The sequence below is a fragment of the Engystomops pustulosus genome, chromosome 1, assembly GCF_040894005.1.
Source record: "Engystomops pustulosus chromosome 1, aEngPut4.maternal, whole genome shotgun sequence".
Taxonomy (NCBI): domain Eukaryota; kingdom Metazoa; phylum Chordata; class Amphibia; order Anura; family Leptodactylidae; genus Engystomops; species Engystomops pustulosus.
In genome coordinates, this window is record NC_092411.1 from 59,634,627 (window position 1) to 59,659,256 (window position 24,630).

A 24,630-nucleotide genomic window follows, 5' to 3' on the forward strand; every position below is an offset into this window, starting at 1 on the left:
GACTTGTTTTCTGTGTGGGAGTTTACTCTATGTAATTCTAGTAAATGTCAATCTGTACAAGCCATTGAGCTTGCTTGATGTCATAAAGTTGTACAATTCAGGGTCAGCATGGCACATTGCAGTAACATCTATTTAACAAGCACACATTTTACAGGAAACCAAGGATTAGCTTTCCTGCAAACCTTACAGGAAAACTCTTGCAAACAGGGAAAAGGAGAATGGTTACTTATCTGCACAAATCAAAACACACCGAACGGTGGCAGGCAGCCAGCAAAACTATTTCTGATCTGTTATCCCATCTGGTTGGCTTGTAAGTCATTGGAATATACATGCTAATATCTACTTTAGAAACAAATGCTCAATGGGACTTATAAAAGTCTTGGTGTGCTGTTTATTATGACTGCATAGCTTGTGATCCATAGAGAACAGTCTTCCGGCACTTGCAGGGATCCTAAGAGTAAGCCAAAGCACCTCAGCAACAGAGCAAGTAAAGATGCCTTGACTATTCATATGGCCATTAGCCAAAAAGCTCTCATACATCAACCAACAAGTATTATATTTTCAACATTCTGTTAGCAAAGCAAACATCGCTCTCAAATCCTACGGTCTTGGTATATTGTAATTGAGTGCAGACTGTTCAGTCATATTCATGAATATAAGTGAATGCAAGTCAAACATAATTCTGGCAATCTTTCCATGCTACAGTCAACAGCTGCTTAAAAGCCTATTATATTTGCTTGAAGTCTGGATCGTAGGTTAGTGTTATTTTATAGTCAAATCTTAGTTGAAACAAAAAGTACTCAAGCACCAACAGAGTTAAGTATAGGGTATGTATGTCAACATTATACACAATAAAAATGCATTTAGTTGATCCTTCGTTTATTAATCATCACAAGAACCGAAAGCCAAGGTATTCAACTAGTGAATGAGCCCTTGCAGCTCATTAGCATATTTTTTAATCAAATTTTTGGATATGACCTTTTATAAGGTCAGATTCTACATAAGGGTGCAAAGTGGATTCAATCAGTGACGCTGCTTTATGAGGTATAAATCAGATGGTAGCTTTCCTTGAATTCAGTTTTTTCCTCACAAATTGTGCTACTAAAAGTTCAACTCCTGTCCATGGGCTCTCATTCAATTAAATAGAATACCACACATAGCAAGTATACAGAAGAGTCACATTTATTGCAAAGATGGAGAACCATGTTATATAACCTATTTAAAGGTCTTGTGCCAAATATTTTGGTAATCTACTATTGGTAAGACAGGAGATAACAAGCTGATTGTTAAGGGTTGGACAGCTGTGATGATCATGATCTTGATAATAGGACCCCAGGCAATTCAGAGAATTAGGGTTCTGCTCCATCACAATTGGGTGAAATGGTAGGACGAGCATGTGCCCTTTGGACTGATTCAATTGCATGTTAGTTTCGGAAATTGCTAAGCACTATGCTTCACCCATTAGTGATAACAGGATGCCTTGCTCTACTGGAGATCCCGTTCTCATGATCGTGGGGTTCAGCAGTCATACTCTCACTGATCAGCCTGTAAACCCCATTCTGTAGATAGAGGGTAACTTAAATAGCCCCTTTACAGTAATAACCTTTCCAGAACTATAAACTATTTAATGAGCAGAATATAGCCCTCTTTATTGGATTTCAAATATGTGGAGGAGTACACTACTGATTGTCAATCCCATGTTATCCAAGATTGTTATATTCTAAATATAAAGCATAGTAACCACTATATAGTCTTATATGTAAATGTCATTTTAATACCATGCCTTTATACCTAATTAAAGATAAAATTTCACAGTGTAAGTGCTTATTTTCACATATCTAGTGTAGTTTCTTTGGAAATGAAAGGCATTTTATGGAAACAAATTATGCTAATCTAAAAGCAGTCAAGTGTTGTGCAACGGTCCACGCTGCTGCTAAAATTGTCTTGTCTACAATATGGATACAAATGAGGTAAAGTGATCCAAGCACTGAGGAACCTATGATGAAAACTAGATGACACATTTATAGCATAGTCTAGTGTGTAAAGTAATGACTTTCTGCTCCAACAGTTTTGCAACAGGGAGCAGTAAAAGCAGTCATCTCAAAATTGTGGTTTCGGCAACTGCTAGAAAATAGTTTAAGCGATAAATATACCAAAATGTAGACAAACAGAAAAGCACATAGACCAATATTGTGTGATTTGCAAAATAAGTGCAAGTTCCGTGAAGGAACAATTTCCATTATTGTGTTTTGTAAACTGAACTGCCAGAAATTGATAAGTCAATTGGTTTCACATGTCAAGGGAGCAAAGTGTATATCTGAAATTGTATGTAAAGGCAATATATCTACAATACTAAGTATCCTGAATAAACTATGCTGGGTACAATGGGTTTGGACATGCTTATCTTTATACCTTTACCGACAGTCCTGTAGGTTTGTACTTAACTTGAATTTGTAAGTCTAAACTGGTATATTTTGTAAGTGTAACTCCAGACAAAGTATTTATTTCAAACTGAGAATAGTATTTTTATCATTTCGGGATGTGAAGGCAACTAGGATTTACCATAGAGCCTAATTGCGGACACATTTGATAACTCTTATGTTGATGATTGCAACCTAGGGCCAAAGTTTAGTAAATTGCCAGCATCCAGGGAGCTTCATCAGAGGTCAAAGTGGCCACAGAAGTCTGTTTGTAACTAGGGGTCATCTGTAAATCGGGTGTTCATGACTTAATATTCCCCATGACTTAATATTCCAAGGATCCTATCAAAGGGGTTTCATTTAATTAGATCATCATACTCAAATGACTAGAGAATGTGCAAACCTATGTACATGTTACAGATACAAGGATCCGTTACATTTTTATATATCACATAAATAGAATTGTGAGTTGACATTTCACGGAATATGCACCTCAGTCTATCACATGGCAATCACACAGCAATCACATGGATTTCTCCAAAAACCAAGCAGCATCGGAACAAAAGCAGTGGGGGATCAGTAAAGTTAAGGATTATTATTATTATTTTAAAACATTGCATGATGTTGAAAATAAAAAAATATAAGTTGCCGTTTAACCTCCTATTGAACAATAATGTCAAATGTTTTATGTCTACACAACGTCTATGTACATACGTTAAGAACCAGTGGTACAAGTTCTGTTATTTTGCCCCCTTGACCCCAGATAATATAACATTGTCTCAGCTGGTTGCAAAATTGACATGAAAACAAAGTTGACACTTTACTTTTCTTTGCTCTCCTTCCTGCAACTCCAATAGCAGAAACAGGGTGTGCTGAGAGAAGAGGACTGTCAATCTGGGGATGTGAGAAGAGTGTGGCATGCTGACAGCTTGTTCAGCACACAAAGGCTGCAAAGTGAAAAATGGCTGCCTGCTGAACAGTTTTCAAACGCACAAATTATCAGACATACTATAATTCAATCTGAGCCAGGGAACAGCTCTAACCGTTGCTTGGCTAACTGCAGTCATTCTATGTTGTATTATTTGGCTTTTAGCAGAAAGCATAGTTGAATCTTTTATGAGAGTTCTCCGAAAAAGCATTAAATGTACAGAGAGCTCTATTTTCTGAGTACAATGGACTACAGATGAGAGATAAAGGATTTTTCAGTACTAAATAAAAAATTATAGAATTCTGAGTTAATAGAGTATCTCATTTCAGTCTGTCACTGTCTCTGGTGGACCTAGAGTGTCTATACATTACTTACAAAGCTCATTGATTTCTATCGCTCAATCACAAATTATTCCGCACAAATTATGGCTAATTACAGGGGCTCCTAAAAGCAGGACATCATGTGATTTACATAAAATATTTTGTTTTCTAAACAGCTCTATATGTTGTAAAATTTAAAAAAAAAACATTTCCCTTTATTTCCATTTCAATTTTGTTTAGTCTCTTAGTCTTCTCCTTTTTCCTGTAGGGAAACATCTATTCACAGTTATGGCACATGACTGTGCTAAGACATCATGAATAGATTAGGACGTACAGAGAATGAAGGCTGCTGGGCAACATCTGAGCATGAGCAACAGAGGATTGGTAATGTGAGATTTACATATTTATGTTATTTTTGTAGAATGATTGGAAATTCCCTTTAACCAGTACAGGCGGTCCCCGACTTAAGGACTGCTGACTTAACAATGACCCCTACAGACTGTGACCTCTAGTGAAGATCTTTGGATGCTTTACTTTACTTCCAGGCTGGAATGATTAGCTGTAAGATGTCTGTAATGAAGTTTTATTCATAATACTTGTTCCTATGACAATAGAAAATTTTTAAAAATCCACTTGTCACTGGGGCAAAAAACATTTTGTCTGGAGTTCCACTTATAAAATATACCTGTTCCGACAAATTCAACTTAAGAACAAACCTAAAGAAACTATCTTGTATGTTACCCAGGGACTGTCTGTATATTATTACACAAAAAATGACTTCCAAAACAGATAACTTTATCTAGAGTGCCTAGATACTGGCTTCATATCCACTGAGATTCATTTCCCTTCTTTGGATGTAAACACATCAGGTAAATTGAAATAAATAGACATTTTCTACCTCAGATCACAATGCACCAGAGCTCTAGGACTTTGGTAGACAAGCAATGTTGTACTTCTATTTAGCATTCTGGAAATGATTTTGTTCACAATTGCCATCTATTCACATAAGATCTTGAAACGGCTCCATATATTTTCACTAAATATGACATAAAAGCTCTTAGAGATATAACCTATAAACAACATCTCAAAAGCAATTTCCGCAACTAGAATACAGAGAACAAAGTTTTAGTTGGCTCACTTATATTGATTTTATAATATGCTGTATGATATTTCAAAATAATATACTCGTGTTCTAAGTACTCAAGCCTCCCTTAATGGTTTTCATATGTAATTTCATAAGCATTAAATCTAAACCACCAGTTGTAACAAAGCTCTGACTGCAGCAATGAAAAATGTACTTCCCAGCAACATATGGCCATATGAGGATGGATCATTAACGTAGCAGAAGGAATAGTCTAAACCCCATAAATAGCATGGCTTAAAGTAAAAGCCACATGAAAATACAGTTGAAAATACAAATTGTTTAAGCATTCGACACAGCTTTTCTCAGAGAAAACAGAGATAGTAAAACATGACATTAGGACAAAAAATATTACAGAATGAAGATAAGTTTGGAGCACCTTCCTTTCTTGTGGGATTTATTCCCATTTTTATTTAAAAACAAATCTAAAAATGCACATTTAACTTTGCCATATGTGAGTGTTGTTCCCGGTGAGGTGCGAGGGGTGAACACCTGCCAGACACCTCCAGTGCCAGACACCTTGGGGAGCACAATAGAATCAGTGAAGAAAAAAAATAAAAATGGATCAATTAATTTTACCCATGAGAACAAATGCCTAAGGGTGTCTAACAGAGTCCACCACCACTGAAGTACTGGCACACTGGGCACATCCAAAAAAAACGGCAGAACTGCCAATTTCAGTGTAGTTAGAAATACAAGCTTTTACAAAAAGCGATTATCTCGGTGGTAAATGATTTTACAAAACAGCCTACGTATCTTATAAATTTTCTAAGATAACTCTCTATACATGCAAAAAAATCCACCCATAGTAGATCTCTATCTATAACACTTGGCTATTGTGTAGACATTCTACTTGAAAAATATACTGATGTAGCTCTAAACATATGCTTCTTTATCTCCCTGAAGGGAAATGAGAAACTACAGCAGTGTGTGACAAGTTGAGTAACAGGTCTCATTTAATAGGAAGTACCTCCAGAGTATTAGATTCCCAGGCTCACGTTTCTGACAGAAGCAAGCTCTGGATTTAGTAGAGGTCAGCGAAACCTCAAAACGTAGTGTTTTATTCTAGTACACTGTTTTTGAAGCAAAATAATTTTGTGTTCCCAGGAACTGTAAGCAGGCAATTGAAGCACAGCTCAGAGCAATCATATGGTTTAGGATCCCCTTGGCCCAAATACAGACGCATTTTAATTAGCAGTAAACAACTCATTTACATAACTTCAAACAGTGCAATTGGTTTTGCACAGATGAAGTGGAATAGGCACAACAGCAGTTAACATCTATGGTGATCAGAGCTCATATAACCAATTCAGTGCTCAAAGGCTTGTCGAAGGAAGAAATAAAACAGAAGGGTTTGTTAATAACTGGGCTATTTCTGAATTTCATTGTGTTTGATTTTAGATTGGATAGCAAACCAATGAGCTAAAAACTATCAACAAGAACCAGGATAAGAATGTATTAGAGAATAACGAGCATAACATGAAAAGCCAGGTGGGAGTAAGCCAGTCCCAGGAAATCTGACTACACACATTTCTACAATGCCATGTGTGCCCCAAATGTTACAGCACAAATGTTATGGAAATTCTTCCATGCATCTGTGAGCAATTTTACACAATATTTTCTCGTGGCAATGAACTTTTTAAACAGGGTAGATCAAAAAGGATGGAAACCAAAAACATCCTCAGACAATTCATGTATATGAGATGAAAACATTTACATTTTCTTCCATGTTATTTTTTTTCTTACCCTCTAGAGTGAAAGGGGTATTTCATTTCAAAGCCTTTATGTGAAGTAGTAAGCCATATGAATTACAGAGATGACTGCAACAACTAGTTACATTTTCTGAGTGAAACAAGTTATTTGTCATTTAACAACCAGTTTTACTTCCATCCTATAATCATTCTATGCACTACAAAGCTATAAGCATTTAAAATAGATTGTGGTGGGATGGAAAGTAATTGTAGCTTTGCACCATTTGGCAAGTGCCGCACAGATGGAGTTAGAAATTGGCATCATTGATCTTTGTGCCAAATAGATATGCTTTTCACCAGATGTTACAAAAAGTTTAAAAATTACCAAAAGAACTTATATTTTGTAACTTGGCAAATGCACACCACTACTGATAGTATAGTATCAATGCATTCCCATTGTATATAGTGATAGCATATCACAAGAAATTTTGAGTGGTGAAGGCCTGTGTAATAGGGACACTGGACTTAGGGACAGCAAATATGAAACTGAACCCTGAAACTCCAACCCCCAACAGAATTGCTTGCTTGCCTCTGCATATTTTAAGTTATATGGGACAACTCCCTGTGCTGAAGTGTGAACATGTAACAAGACAGACAAACAAATAACACAAAGGGGAGGTCGACAATTTGGGTAACAATAGAGGTATCATATAAAATACAAAATCATATACACAAAAGACTAGTCAAGAACATAAGCCAAATATTAAAGTAGTGATATATAGCCAGTAAAGCACAGACAAGAAAGCTAGCAAAAAAACAGCAGAAAAAGTGGACCCTTCACAAGATAAGCCTACTTTTAAGAATCCAAAAAGTCATATGACTCTCAAAAAGTTAAATACTCACAAAACATTCCTATTAAACACTAAAGAGTTTAGCACACATCTGTTCATGAATTCCCCTTATTGTATTTTACCTATTGGTAGATCAAAGACAGTGATCATTTGCTCATACCGTATATGGCCTGGTATCTACAGGCTGACCCGTAGGTTAAGAGCTCCTGTTCTACCCTATTAAAAGCACAAAACATTACTGTGTCCTCTTCCCACTGGTAAGTGAAATGCTATTATTACAGCAACATGAGAAATTCTTCTGCTGCCTCAGACATTTCACTATTATTAAATAGCAGACTACAAAGCACAATAAGTATTTGCTTCTGGCACATCTGTAAATAGAAATGGTCCAGCAAACAACAAGCACTTTTTAATTCAACAAAGGTCAGAAGTTTAGTTTATTCAAGCAGAACGACTCCTCTAAAAGCTAACCTACATTTTTCCACTATGGTAAACAACATCTTATCACAGTCCTGCTTAGCAAGCATGGAAAAACAGAAGAAGCAGAAAGGTCAGATCCCTATATTATTAGCTAATCTGTCGGGCAGATCAAAGTGACAACAGAACATGACTGCAATTGTCACTTTTTAATTAATTTGGAAAATGATGAAGAATGGATGAATGTACAACTTTCGTCTGTGCCATAAATTCTACCCTAACAAAAAAGAAAACATGCAAGTATTGTGACTCTGCCCCAGCCTTGAAAATACATTAGCTAGGAGAAGGGAGGTGGACAATGCTGCAGCCATTGTTTCAGTGCTACTAAGAGATGGCTTTTGAAATTGTTGTACCTCTACCCTCATCATCAGTTTTGCATCATGTAAAATGTTTTTACTACTTTATTTCAATTTATACAATTTTTGGCAAAATACCATTTCATGCTTGATAATCTGCTTTTAAACATCCTATATGGGTTATAGAAAATTGGAATAATACAAAGAGTTGGCACCAAAAACCCCAGTTTAAAGACCTTCACCACCACTTCAGGTGAAGCCATGAACCACTTAGTGAAGACATAGATATTAGTTACAAATGGTTTGATGGTTGACAACCATTAAATAAAAGAATGTTTGATGAACAATCATTCCACTTAAGCACCGCAACATATTGGCTAATACAGTCTTTATTGTTATCCATGTACGCACATTGACAAGAAATTGTGGATACACAGCATCATAGTTTATACAACGTTTGTATAAGGCATTACCTAAGGTAAACTACATGGAGGTACTACTCTGTATTGGTTGTGCAGTAGGCACAGCACTATATACTACCTTGTAAATTGAGATTTTTTTCTGCTGCATATCCCGTTTTCCAGTTGCAGTAACCGGCAATCACAATGGTAAATAGAAGGTATAAAGGTAACTTCTGAGGTGCAGCAAAGAAGATCCACTCTGGGTAGTTTAAGAAACAATGTTATCATTATTGTACTTGCTATGTTATTTAATCTTTGGACTCGAAGACAATCTGGGGACAATCTGTTCCTGAAATGTGTTGTACTTTAATAAAAAAAACAATTGCAAATCTTAAACTACCCAGAGTGGATCTTCATTTGCAATGCTTCACAAGTAATACCTCCTATTGACTTTATATGTCCAACTACATATAAAGAAGATTATTAAGGTCCACTGGTAACATTTTTTGAAATGTAGGTTCGTAGGTTCATACATTCATACTAGTGACTTAACTGTGTCAACTTCTTCCCAGATGAAGATGATCTTTCATCTTAATTTTAGCTACATTTCACCCTAATGAAAATTGCTTTAAAAACCACAAAATCGTCCATTTTGATCAACTTTCTTCTGACGTGTATGGGTACTTATAGTCGTGTCCGCCAACATTGATGAGAATGCTTCCTAACAATTTAGAATTAAAACTGTAGCACATCAATATTTATTAGCCATTAGTTTCCAGGTAATTGATTGCTACAGTCTTGTTACATTGCTTCTAACCATAAAAAACATGTTTCTGCTGTATAGGTGACAGGTGCATTTTAATAACTTCCATCTGTCACCTGTAAAAAAAATACAACTTACAGTGGAATATTAATCTTATACTCGTATATCAAGTCTTAACAAAGCTTCATGCAGAAATCCACTATACCTACACGCATACAATTAAAAATTCAATATTAAGTGCACTACAAGCAGTTGCAAAATGGAATATATTTTAATACCTGAATTACATTTTGGAAGGAAACAGTAATTTGTAAACTCTCTTTTCTATACCACAAGATACTTAAAATGCAAACTTTTATCATGGTATTGCTGACTGAATACACAATCAGGCATCTTGAACACTTGGTGAATTAAACACTAGAAAGATATTAAATCGGAGACGAAAATCAATATTCCAGAGATTGCTTCATTCCATAAAAAGCCAAATCACATCTGAAAAGGTACAGTCAGCAAACTATTTGCGCATAAATCATTTTAACATGGTCCTCAGCAGGAGAGGCCAAACATAAGGTAGGAAGAGTCTCTTTAAAGGCACAAATGCAAATGTCAACATTTTTATTAAAATAATCAATGTAATAGGCAGTAAGTGACATTAAAACCATAGGATCACAAAATACATAGTTTAAATTACACTGTCAATGTCCATGTCCAAACATGTCCATCTATGCAACAACTTAACATTGACGACTAGGCATAAAGGGTTTGTCCAGCCTTCAAAAAACAATATATCTGTCTGGGATGGGTGGCGACTGTAAATAAAAAAAAATTATGCTTAGCTGTTTGTTTACCGATGCAGGTGCTCCCGTCCGACTTCTTGCATTCGTCTGATACAGCATTAGATTCATTACTGTGTCAGGCGGGTGGTAGTGGACGAATGGGCATACCTGTTTCCGTAAACAAACAGGGGCATGGCAAAGACAAGTGGTGACATGGTACAATGGGAGTAATGGATAAATCATTTTTTTAAAGACTAGGCAACCCATTTAATGGATTAAATATCTGTTGCTTATTATGAAAGGGGTTTCTTTGCAGCAGTGACTTAGTTTACATCACAGACAAGATGAACAGGATTACCATAGAAAACAACACCTCAATAGGAAACCTTACTGACAAAAGATGATGTCACAGCTTATCTACATGACCGATCTGCACACACTTCAATGAGACTGTAGACCTCAATAAGTCTGTCTGCTCCAGTATAAAACTAGCTATATAGCCACAAGGCTGATGTGGAGAAATTCACAAAATGCTTTTGACAGAACAGAATAAAATCCTAACCAAGACTGCTGTCCCCATTATAAAAAAAAGATGCAAGAAAACATCGATGATACATTCACTTTGCCACTTGAGACTTACCTTCTTCAGTTTCATGCCAGACAATCCCCTCCAAATTGACACTGGTGCCTGGTTCACAAGGTCCAAGGCATTCTGGTTCTGTTACTACTCCAACTTCACATGTGTTTACACCAACTGACCGAGTCCTTACTAAAAGCTGCTCCACAGGTGCAGCAATAGTTGAAGATGGTGAAAAATATGATGGCAGAATTGGAGATGATATGTTGTTGGAACCCGGTGGTGGTGGAGGGGCAGGCACTGTAAACAGGGGATCAACCTGGTTTGGAAAAAAAAATCTGTTTTATTGACTGCTCACAATAATCATAAAAATAACCATAATAATAAATATTTAAAATTTTTAAAGCCGCTGTCAATGTATTGCTGTTTTAGTCGAATGTTTGCCACAATATCAGCCTTGATTAAGTCATTGTCTCTTTTGTTGTGTTGTCTATTAAAAGATTTTCCACCTTTTGTTGAAAAATATGGATGCTTTCCATTTTGACCTTGGTTTAGCTTTGATAGTAACAAAAAAGGTGCAGAGAAGTAACATTCCCTGTAGAGAATAATTTAATGAGCAGTTACTGAGAAGTAGGGCAGGAAAACCTGCTGTTGAAAGCATCAGCCTGACAGCAAGGGCTGTAATCCCTCTTACAAGAAACTGTCCAGACAACAGTTCTGATAGAGCAAATGGAACAACTGCAATATGCTAATGAGAAAAATGGAGGCTCTTATCTGTGTGCTAGATAATTATAATGTCCCCTAATGGATATCATTCCCTTTAAGATGGACATACTGTAGAAATGTAGATAAATTGGCCAGTAGAAAAGACACCTAGCTATTATACCAATAATCTGTTTACATACAGAAACAATTATTATTTCTGATGGAAATCTGAACCAATGTAGAAAAAATAATAAACGTTTTTATCGATTTCTTATACCTACCCATCATACAATAAAGAATATCAATTTACAGAGACAAGAGGAGACAATGTGTTCTAACATAACTGCAACTAATGAAGAGAAATATAAGTCCATTATGTGACTTGCAAAGGTCATAAGACATTGACTCTTTTTTTTTTCTAAATCTATCCAGCTGCAACAATGCTGGGAGGATAGACGAAGGAAAGCAATTATCTACACTGGAAAATATACACCGGTCTAACAGCTGCTAGTGGCAATGTGACAAATCAAGCAAAGTAAGAAAAAGACTCTTTACAGTCTTGCAGTGTTATTTTTACTTGATGTCTGCCAGGTGTTCATGCTTGCTGTAAAGTAGCAGAGTAGCAGGAGATATTAATCAGAGGATTGTCAACATACAGGCTGCATATGCATCTAGATGTTTACTGAGTACTTACTACACGATGGACTTGCAAATGGCTTTCTTTTTAACCCCTTAAGGACGGAGGGTTTTTCGCCTCATTTCTCGCTCTCCAACTTCAAAAATCCCTAACTTTTTCATTTTTCCGTGTACAGACCTGTGTGAGGGCTTATTTTGTGCGTAACGAATTTTACTTTCCCGCAATGTTATTTATTTTAACATGCCGTGTACTGCGAAGCTGAAAAAAAATTCCAAATGTGGAAAAATTGAAAAAAAACCGCACGTGCGTCACGTTCTTGTGGGCTCAGTTTTTACGACTTTCACTCTTCGCTCCAAATAACATGCCTACTTTATTCTTTGGTTCGGTGCGATCGCGGTGATACCAAATTTATACAGGTTTTATTGTGTTTTAATACATTTTCAAAAATTAAACGAATGTGTACAAAAAAGAAAAATTTTTTTTTGCCATCTTCTGACGCTAATAACTTTTTCATACTTTGGCGCACGGAGATGTGTGAGGGGTCATTTTTTGCGAAATGAGGCGACATTTTCATTGCTACCATTTTGAGGTCTGTGCGACATTTTGATCATTTTTTATTTCATTTTTTATGTTATGTAAAAAGGTGTAAAAGTCGCATTTCGGACATTTGGGCGCCATTTCCCGCCTCGGAGGTCACCGCCGGCCGTAACCGTTTTTATATTTTGATAGATCGGGCATTTTGGGACGCGGCGATACCTAATATGTTTGTGATTTTTACTGTTTGTTATGTTTTATATCCGTTCTAGGGAAAGGGGGGTGATTTGAACTTTTAATATTTTATTGATTTTTTTTATTTTTTAAACTTTTTTTTTTCTTTTTTTTTTCACTATCTTTTAGACCATCTAGGGTACATTAACCCTAGATAGTCAGATCGCTGCTACCATATACTGCAATACTACAGTATTGCAATATATGGCATTTTTGCAGCACATTCATTACAATGAGCCACTGGCTCATTGTAACGAATATGCAGCTGCCAGATAGCCTCGTGTCAAAAGAAGACACGAGGCTACCATGGCAACCGATCGCCGCCCCCCGATGACGTTCGGGGGCGTGGCGATCGAAAAAAAGATGGCGGCGCCCGCGCGCCGCCGTCTTTTAAACGCCGCCGGCGACTTTGCCGGCGGCGTTTAGGGGGTTAATAGCCGCGATCGGTGCAGGCACCGACCGCGGTTATTAGCGGTGGGGGTTTTGTGCAAAATGCAAAAACCCCCACCTCTGTATGAAGAGGACTCAGCCCGTGAGCCCTCTTCATACATCCCTTATACCTCTGCGCCGTAGAGCTACGGCGCAGAGCGTTAAGGGGTTAAAGGAAAATACTGTCTCTAAAATGCAAATTGAGGATGCAATTTAGAATCAGCTTGTCCAACATAAAAGTACCCGGCCTGAGCTCAGTAACAGTAAATTAGATTTAATGTTCCATCCTGATAGGATACATTACTTAGTAATTTCCTATTTCTAATGTCTAAGCATTTAAACATTTGTATCAGAATGTGAGCTTTTGATGCTACGTTAAATGCTATGAATTAACCATTAAGAACAAATTGCATATATACATTATTCTTAAACTGAACCCTACGACAATCTACATATGGTCCAATAGATAGGAAACATGTTTCAGAAGTGATATGGAACTATGAGGTGGGACCATGAAACTGAGCTATAAAAACTGCAAGATGATAGTGTGGTGTCTCTTTTACAGTTTATTATCACTGTAAACATATTCTCCTTCATTTTGGAGAAGATTCAGAGTTAGATTTAAAAAATCCGAGCTGATGTCAAGGGGTTTGAGAAGTTTGAGAGGTTGGACATCATCTGGATGAAAAATATATCTCCATACTTGGAAAACTTAGTGTAGATGGGACAAAAGACCATTGTGACTCTTTTGCTTTTGGTACAATTTATACTTTTAACTATTATTTATGTAGGCATTTATTTAGTGGGAAAGTATCTAGACTCCCACAAGTAGTTACTTATTTGTATTGAAAACCAAAGATTGACCATGGTAATATTGATCATGCCCAATTCTTTTTCCTTTCCTGATTCATATGCTCAATACAAATGTCAAATGAAAATCAAAAACATATTTGATGATTTGCCGATCCACCAAAAAATAGGTGAATTCCACCATCCATAATCTAAAGTGAATAAGGATAATAATTCCTTTATTAATATAACACACACAGATTGTGCAACGCTACACAGATCCATCCCTGTCCCCAATGGTGAAAGGCCACTTTAGGTCTACACACATTTCTATGCATATTACAATGTCTTATGTTAATGTTTTGTTTAATGGTGATCTATTAGTTCCCATATCACAAAATCCTTAAAAAAAACTACACTTTGTAGGTAGACTTTATGGTGTTTCCATATATGCCCGTCCTATTTCCTAACAATCTATAATTTTAGAGACTTTTGAACCCATTTTCTTCAGCCAACACCATATATTTTATAGAAGATATAAACCTTTGTGTAAAAGGTTGGTATTATGTAGTGATCACCAACATAGAAGAAAACAGGTGCACCTGCCGGAACAGCCACGCTCCCCATGCATGAAAAGCTCATTTACACTTCATTTACATAAAGTTAAAAATGGAATTCCATTGAAATGACAGATTGTTCAGAATAAGAAAATATATGCCTGGAAAGCTTATATAGTACCCTACACAATACGGGTGTTAATAGTGAGATGATTTAGAAGCTGGTACGCTCCATTTACACATTATATTGAACACAAAACTAATTTGGTTCATAACAAATTTCCTATATGGTATGTTGTATACAAAACTGTAATATTCAATGCAATAAGGTATAATAAGATTTGGATAGCGTAAATATTTTATGAAATGTAGACACTATATGTACATCTTTTGCAAGTCAGTGACTCTAGTGTATCAGAGCATCAAAGATAGAAAGTGTTAAACAGAGAGACAAAAGGTTGTATAGAAAAAAAATCATATACCAGCTCATATTTTTTGAAAAAATACAATGTGATTCAGCTGTTCAGCTGTTCCTTCTCTATTGAACCAGATTAAATTAAAAAACATCATGAAAGAGAATGCTGAGCAGTAAGGAGTGTTTAATACACTGCATTGCAGAGGACCGATACAGAGGATACATAGCTTTTATGTGGTAAAACAGAAAAACAATTAAGGTTTTATTGTAGAACCAATATATATGACACATGAAAGATCAGGTAATTAAATGGCAGAAACATTACAAGCCATTGAAGGAATTACGGTTTCAAAAGGCATGTGGAACAAACTGTTCCTAAGCCACATATTTGTCAGGGGATATGCTAATTATTTTATCACACAAGCTGCAAGGAGAAAAGGTATAACAAATCATATTGGTCTCCAGCAGATGATAAAATGTGGCTGATTCACAATGACAGAATCATGAAACGCCTCTGGCTTTATTCTTCTTTCTTAAGATATACTATTTTGTTTTTTTATGGAAAAAAATAAGAGCACAGAGAATGAAGCTCGAAAAAAAAATAATCCTGGATGCACAATGTTACAGTTTATCAAGTAAGATTTATAAGCAGCAGAGATTTAGCTGCAGGATAATATTGCTGTCTAATTATCAGTAGTCAGACAACAGCTATGTGAACACATCAATTATGGACCATAGCCAAAAGCCCTTGAGATGTTGGAAATTAGCTTCCAATACAAGCTTGCATCATAAAGAATATTAATAAGTCTTTCCTTGGTATTCTAGTCACTGAAACAAGGTACCCACCCCCATTGCCTCGAAAAAAATCTGCTATTAGGTATTAAAGAGTCAAGGGGAAACATTGGACATTTTCAATTATATTATTATACATGTAGTTAGCCCTTCCGAATGATGAGGTTTTAGCCAATTATGTCGTGTATATGATGGCTGCTTCCAATTCGGTATTGGATGTAGTCATCCTATACATGATATATAATTGATTACAGAATTGTGACAACAACCTAATGAATCTACTTAAGCTGACAATAGACTTTACATATCTACTGACCGATTCCTGTATTGTGACAAACCCCTAAAGCACATTCACATTGTACGTATGGCTATTGGATGAGAGCGGGAACACCACACACTCATTAGATGCATAGCAAATCATGTTAATTTGGTGGGATTGGAATCTATGTGTGGTCAATTTCAAAAATAAGGATAAGGAAAAAAAGAAATTGCTTTTGGCTTTTATTTTTAGCTTCTATATCAATTAAGGGACATAAAGGTTGAGCAAGATTTATAACTAAAAGGCCAAAATTTACAAAATTTGCCTGGTAAAAAGGCACTTTATAAATATTGTATTTATTGTTTAAAAAAATAATATATTGGAACAAAGTAATAATTATTTAAAAAATTTTCACAAAAGACACAAATTTGTTCTTGTCAATTGTCTTTTTTTCCCTTAAAATGCATGCAAAGTTGAAAATCACCCCTTTATGTTACCATCTTTGCTAAAACCTTTGGGAACATCCAAGTTTGCAATAGTTGAGAGACTATTGTGTTCGCTAAAATTCACAAGCATTCCTTTTTCTCCCTTTATTTTTTTGCTTTAATTCAATACAGACAGTCAAACAAAAGAGGCGAGCCACCCTGCCAATAACTAAAGTGCAATTGCTGGGAGTAACCAGGCTTATCTGGTTCCAGTCAGACAGCATAAACAAACCAACACATTTCCCTGCCCTCAACCTCTTTGTTATTTTAAGAGACACAGAAGACTTAGAAGTAGTGTCCTCACAATTCATTACCCTACCCCCCTTGTGCAAAGAAGGAGCAGTACCACAACAGTGACAAAATCTATAGCCAGACATTCATTTCCTCTACCTCAGCACTTATTCTTCACGTCTTTGTCCATAGCAGTTGGCTACCAACTAGGTTTAATCTGTAAACAAATGATTTGCTCTACAATTAAACTATTCATTTCTTTTTTTTTTCACCTCTTCTTGGAGGTGGTTGGCGGCTCTCCAATCTGAAGGCTCATAGGTTTTTCTATTATTTAGTACTCATGATGGTTAAAAGGCAATAAGCTCATTTGGAGTTTATAAAACTGTAAGCCGTCAACAAAAGCATTTAATGCTTCTGAGAAGCACCGGGGCTTTTGCCTGCAGAATTAATAATGTAAAATAAAAGTACTTTGCACTGTTGAAGTGCTGAGAGTCGCTCTGTCAATTATTCTAAATGGTGAAACAGACATTCTACTTGAACTATAAAACATCTTTTGGTTATCGTTCCCAGGCAGAAAGCAATGACACCTTGGAAGTAGGGAAATGCCAAGGAGGAAGTGGAATAGTTTTGAATGACAGTCATTTTACTATGCAAAGAATTAGCACAATAAACCAATGTGCAATGTATTTACAGTGAGCTGAAAGACTCCTCCACATGTCCTGAAGATGTAAAAGAGAATAAACTTGGTTATTAGTCATATTTAGAACAGTATTTTTTTTTATCATATCCATGTAAATTGGACATGTCACAAAACACCATATATCATTGGTGGATATGCAAGAATGGATTAGACACTAAGGGTTTGTTCACACTGTGTCATTTTTTCATGCTGATTCTAATGATGGGAAAAACATTGGAATCAGCAGAGAAAAAGTACTTAAATCTGTCTCCATCTGATGGAAAATGCATAAGGATCACTTCTGGAATAAATATACCAGAAATGGACTTAACAAATAAGTATGCTGGCCGCAGTTTTAGTGCTGGGAACAACACACACTGAATAGCCCTGAAATCATTGCTTCAGCCTTGGAGCTCTACCATGGGCTCTGTGATTGCATTTGAGATTATTCTGAGGTATATTTTTGCAGTGTGAACTCGATAATACTTACAGTAAATTAATGAGATTAATGTCCTCTAAATCTGCAGGCTAAAACAAAGCTAAGGTATCCATAAATTACATTGGTTAGCTATGAGTGTCCACCCAGTCTTGTTGTTATCTTTGGACATAAGCCATCACCAGAAATGCCTGAGTTTGCAAGTATATGTCAGTGTAAGCAGGAACCTCCGTAAGCAAAATTAGCATTAAATTTAAGAAACTCAAGTATAAGAATATTTCTGTTCTATGGATAAAGATTGTGAACATACATCATTTGACCCTAACCACAATGTGGGCTAAATTTTTATGGTGCATATTAGGAAGGAAGCCTGTTTGTCAGGCGGAACGCGTGGGGTTCCTCCTCCTACCTCTTAGATGGGCCACTTAGACCTCTCATTAGACGGTAATATAATTTTAAATATCATGTAATCATTATATCTTATTTGTTGTCCAAACATTTGGCAGTAATGATTCTTTTGCTCCACCACTATGTTTTGGATAATATTTACTAATATTGACCTACTGTTTTTGGAGCTCAATTAGCATACTACCATCCATGTTCACGTGTACCATACCCTGGGAGCTAGATTTTTGTAATATGCTCAGCTTTTTCAAAGCTTTTTAGATTTTTTTTTTATAATTGTACTATTTAATAAAGTTATTATTTGAGCCATATACACATCTCTGTCTCTTTTTTCTTCATTTCATGTATTTTTTGGATGTGTGGACTTTGCATCACACGCAAACTAAGTCCCTATTTTATGGTTAGCATATTAGGAAGGAGTAAAGTTTTTGGAGGCTTCATGCTCTTGTTGTTGTTGTTTTTTGCTTCCACTACTATCCTTAAGCAAGAGCATAACACTTGTGCATTAACACTGATAACCTCTGTTATCTCCAGACTTTATTTGTTTAGGAGGTCTATGGGGATAACTACAGTGAACACACCATAGGGTGATTTACACTTCTTGTCACAGTTAGCACAAACAGTCTCTAGATGGTAAACATGTAAGGTTTATCAAACATGGAGACTTAAGTAACAAGTCAAACAAGTATCAAAGGGTTGACTATCCTCAAATCTCTTAGATCCATTTCTCTTCTTGACAATTTGGAATTGAAATGCCATTGGTGGTATATTCTACCTTTTTATATTATATGTTGCTTGTTGATATTATAAGGATTTATAATGCTCTATATAGAAAACGCTATTCAAAAACATAGGTTGTGTGGGGGATGGTGTAAAAGGTTTTAGTAGCAAGCCCCATGAATGTAGAGAAGGACATCAAGAGGCCTCCAATACTGCAGGCTTCATTGCACACAGTTGGCAAGGGAATAACAAATTAGAATATCTTTGTCCAGGCTTTTGTAGAAAGAAACAAATCGTTTGCTACTTGCATACTAATGGCCAATAGCTTAAGGTTTATGCAAAAATGATTGTTATGGTAAAATTGTAGTGAACTTCCCCAAGACTGCTACAGTATTAAACTCTTATCTCATTATTTTATTATCTACTTTGTTTGGGGTTTTATTCTCTACATCAATTAGTTAAGCCTTTGCGTATGTTTCTTCATTAAGTTAGAAACAAGATAAGATTTGACAAAAGTTTTTGAGGTTATTTTTTAAAAAAAACATAGGAATTTTACATAAACTGGTAAAAAGAGAATATAATCATTGCATATTAGTATAAGCATCAAATTTTAAAAAATAGGTCACCTACTGTATGTGGAAAAAACACTTAAAATGTTTGGTGCCTTGTAATGATCTACTCATTTCACACAATATCATCTCAGCTTCTGTAAGAATACTTTAGATTCAGTAATGCCGTACAATGATATGTACTTGAATTATACATGAATGATACAGTTAATTAAGTTGGAGATCCGAAAAGCCCGGATCAGTACAAAATCCTGTCAGTGTATGCGAGCTGATGTAACACCGGGGACAGAGGCCACGAAAATGGCATAGAAACTATTGTTTTCTATGGAAAATACATCTGATTTAAATGAAAATCCAAAAGCCCACAGTATTTCATTTCTTCCTAGATGTGTGCACACTACAGTCAGAATGTGGAAATTTCAGTCACATTTTGCAACTAATTGGAAGCAGATTAGGATTCTGCCTAGGGGGAATGTTGTCAAACTAGGAGCTGGAGCAAATGAAGAAAGAGGTGAAAGTATTGTGAAGAGCTGACAGATTTACAGTGCTCAAGGCAATAAACGGGTACTAGATGAAAATGAATATGCTTTACTGTAATGCATGCAGTTCTGTCAGTCACATCTGAGCAGTAACAGCATACAACTAGGAAACAATGACTTTTAGCATTTTTTAAAAAGGCTCTGACCTGCATTGTAAGTAAAATAAATGGTAATGTAATACTGGGTTTAGACAAACCAGAGAAACAAAATATTGTAGAACATTATGTGAGTTAAATGGGCAAAATCTCTAGTGCAAAGTGCAATGGAAATGTGTAGACAAGTGTGCAATGCCCAAAACTTAATAAAATAAAGTCCAATTTGTGCTAAATATATAATCCGTGTAATATGAACAACAATAAAGTAACTCAAACATGGTATTTGTGTTGAGAACGATCTTCTAGAATATGGGAGACAAATGATCCCATTCTAATGGTCTCCAAGCTGTACTGTTCTGTTCCCTATTTGAGAGTGACCTCCCTTCCTTTTCTTTGAAATTGATTGTTTCAGTTGTGTTCAGGGTAGGAAAGACACTGAATAAAACTGGCTCAATGTATGCCCTAAATGCTATTACCTAATTGTCATTCAGGTTCCTGCCTGCTTTCAACGTGATTGCTTCCAAGCAGGAAGTATCGCAGCTCATTGGGTGGTCCATGACTACAACAAATTAGTCTAACTAACCCACACTTTGTATGTTTGACTATGGCCAATGAGGTTAAGTTATAAAGTGGAGTTGGAAGAATAAACTGTCAGCTTAGAACACAAGTCAAAAAGATCACAGGACATTTCAATTAATGAGTACAAACATACAAAAGTTTTGAAATCCTCAGGATTGCCTCTACTAAACAAGAACAGATTTTTCTGTCAAAAACAGATGTTAAGAAACACAAAGAAACACGGAAAAATACACATTTTACAAGATCTAAAAGAGATTGTATTTCCGGGTATATTTGTTAATAAAAATATCTGATTCAATTTGAGATATTTTTGTTCTACTGTTTTGGAATTCAATGGACTACAACATAAATTTTTTTATATTTCAGGATTCTCACACCCAGACACCAAAAATTGGTTAGAAATACCCCCACACTTGATTGCAGGAATGGATGCCGGTTGTACCAACTCCAACTTGGTTGAACTTGATGGATATGTATCTTTTTTCAACCGTATAAACTATGATACTATGAACTCCATTGTGGCAGATGATGTTGGAAGGGAAGGATCTTTAGCACACCTCATCCTATGTTTTTTTTTACATGAAATAGGTTTACTCTCTTTTCCCTCTTGAAAATCCATGCATCCATGTTGGCTTGAATAGCTTTTTATAGACATCTACATGTGTATAAATATATTTACATATTGGCAAAATCTATCGGGAGCAACATTAAAAAATGTATTATTTGGCTGAATATGAATATTTTGGGATTTCCACTGCTGCTGTCTATGACAAGCATTCATTTAAAAAACAAACATTTTCTCAGGATAAACAGTGGACTATTACATGCATTACGTTTCTTTAGTAAAGTCCAATCTAGTGATGTCATCACTATCTAGGCTCTAAATTATATGCAGGAATCTACAAGAAAATATGCATGAGTTTGTTGAAAGCGTTAGAAAAGTGGAGCTATCTATTAAAAAGTATAAAACATGTTAATTTAATTTCCATTAGAAATAGTATATTCAGGAAAATGAATTCCAGACTAAACACACAACTGTAAAAACTGGTGCAACATTGCAGTTATAAGGTTATAATAAAGGCCAGATTTGATAGCATTATCCATGTAGAGCGGTGAACCACACACAAACAAACAGCTCTGTATGAAGAATGAAAACCGTAAGGCCATTCCTTCCAAATCAAACATCATTATAGCTTTTTAACATGAACCATCCAAATTACCCAGCCAAAAAGAGGTAAGAGGAAATCCAAAAATAATCTGGTCTGTCTGTATATTTTGTAAAGTAAGACTACAGGTTGTCAAATGCAACTTACTACTAGGTTAACCCTTTTCTATAATGTCTCCTATAAAAGTCATCTCGGGGGTAAAAGTTCATGGTGCTTAGAAACTGATAATTCCTTCTACAAATGTGTTTCCATGGCTGGAGCATTAACAACCTGTGGAAATGTCATAATGTTTACAGAAACTCAGCTTTCAGAGACCAAAGACTGATATTTTCCTGCGCGTCTATCCCTTTTTGAGAGTATAAATATTACATCTGTATTCTAAGTTAAGGCTTGAAGAGAAAGTGGTTTCAAAAGGTTTCGGAATGATTTTCTTTGATGGAAAGCTATTTGATGGTTGAAAGGACATTTTTCAGAAAGAAACCTGGAGAGCATTATGAAAGGTTAGTGTGATGAAATCATACACTGTATGATATTCATTAAAACATTTTTCAATGCTTCAATAAAAGGTTCAGCTTCAGTAATGGATGTCTGAGTTACTTTCCAATGTTTTTTTATTGTTTATCTAATTAGTGTCCTCCTGTTTATTTTACCAATATTTGTACCTAGGAAAACATGGTTTCCTTAATAGGTAAATTAGTAAATTGTTGTCACAACATTGTAGGGGGTTGAGCACATCCATCACCCCCGTCACATGCTCAATTAAGACATTTCTGACTAAGAGAGGTTGGGGTCCCACCTGTAGACTGCTTTGCATTAGAAGAGATGTGTGAACAGCATCCCATGAGAATAAAATATTTGGATTTAAATCATTTTAATGGTAGACCTTCCATGCTATATTTAACCTGCAGTGACCAGAAAATTATGTTGACTCTAAGCTATAAGACCCACCTACAATAAGCTCCTTTATGGAAACTGTCCAAATGGTTGACAAGTTGACAAGTGTTAATAACAACTTATCAGTGATCCTATGGTTGATCCTATGGTTAGATTTTAGTGGTAAGTTCACCACTGCGTTCTGCGGGTTCTATGATTAATAGCATAAAAAATACCATAGTAACCAGTGTATTTTTTGCAGTATTAATAAAGTTTCCAACAAAGTCTATGGGCAAAGGAAGGTGAAAAGAAGACCTTCCATTCACTGTTCATTATTAGTTTCAATTACGATCTCCTTAAACGTAGGATATAATGGAAAACCTAGGCACGTCAACATTTTCTACTTTAATCCTTATGTACACTATTACACTGCTTTAATAAATCCAACAAAAATTTATAGCACTTATAATTAAGTGATCTATTTGTCTGATGGACTGACAAGGGGCAAACATAACCGCATTCTAATCTCCAACCCTTGGCCTCTGACATCTTAAGGTCAAACAACAGCAGAGATTTGCAGCCATTCATGCTGCTGCACGGAACAATTAGCCATAAACCTAACCTTAAAGTAGTTAAAGATGAGAAACATCTTTCATTGTAGACCATACATAGTAAACAGAGCCAGTTGGTGCTGCAATATTTTTAACCAGCATATTTCACAACCGACAACCGACAGATAATTCAAAATTATTTGGGGACCTTAGAGACTGTTTGAGCCTCCGATGGCAAATAATGGGATAGATGGCAATGGACATACATTTAGTGACCATACGACATATCATTGATGGTACTTGAAGTGTTCAAAAGAAGAACCAGTATATGTTTGTAAATGATCCAAAAAACAATCCAAAAAATCCCATGAAGGAATTGTGTTCCCAATTGAAAGCCAGGTGGGAAGATAAACTGAGCTTCTGTAGGCCAACATAAAAAGACCACTACTTTTATGTTTGTCTATATTGTCAAGTACTAGAATAAGCTAAAACAATTGCATGTATGTTCTCAATAAGATCATACTGTTCTGTCACTTCAAACATCTGTCACCTCTTACAGCATACATGGGAGAAAAAGGGCCTTGGAAGAAAAGCAACCAAATAAAAGAATCTTTTGACACCATTCATTCAACATCTCAAACCTGGGTTCAGTGAGAAATAAGACTCTCACCATTTCCCTATGCTGTTGTCTTCACAGTGTAACATGAGTGTTTATACCTGAATAGAAGCACAACGTGTATTCAGATGCAAAACATACCATTCCAATTACAGTGAGAACTAAGGTGTAATCAGCCTTTTTATCCTCCTAGTCATTTACAATAGAAGAATGTATATAACACCGCTGGAGGTAAAAGTTCCTTCACATCAAGACAAATATTCTACTCAAGACAGGAATGTGAAGCTATTCTATGTGTTCATAAACCAAGTCATTGAACAATGAATGATCAAATATACACCCACATTCACAGTTCCTTTTTTGTTACTGAAAGAAGCAATTTTTCATATTAAAGTGCATTGAAAGTCTTCACAGACCAATTTTAAGCTGTACAACTCAACAAATTGAGATGAAATTCTTTTTTTTTAATGTAAAATAGTGATTATTCATTGTTTGCCAAAAGAGATGATTGGTATTCTATGGGGCACATCTATTAAACTTTTTCTTTAATTTTTGAGCCTTTTCAGGGTGTTTGTGCTTGTTTGCGACTTTTTTTGTGCCTAAAGCCGTCTTTCAAACTTAGCAAATGTCTTGTTTTCTGCAGTGTTCCCTGAGGTTTTCTTCCAAAAAGTGGCAAATTCACTATAGATCAAAT

At 35.8% G+C, this 24,630-nt stretch overlaps 1 protein-coding gene across 5 annotated transcripts in view; it reads right to left on the reverse strand.

Moving 5' to 3' along the window:
* Nucleotides 1-24,630, reverse strand: part of ZNF608 (zinc finger protein 608) — a 61,304-nt gene that overhangs the window by 26,156 nt on the left and 10,518 nt on the right. For all 5 annotated transcript variants that reach the window (XM_072141415.1, XM_072141426.1, XM_072141443.1 and 2 more), the window contains one exon: nucleotides 10,705-10,960. In XM_072141415.1, the coding sequence (XP_071997516.1) occupies nucleotides 10,705-10,960 (256 nt within the window). The remainder of the gene's footprint in view (nucleotides 1-10,704; nucleotides 10,961-24,630) is intronic.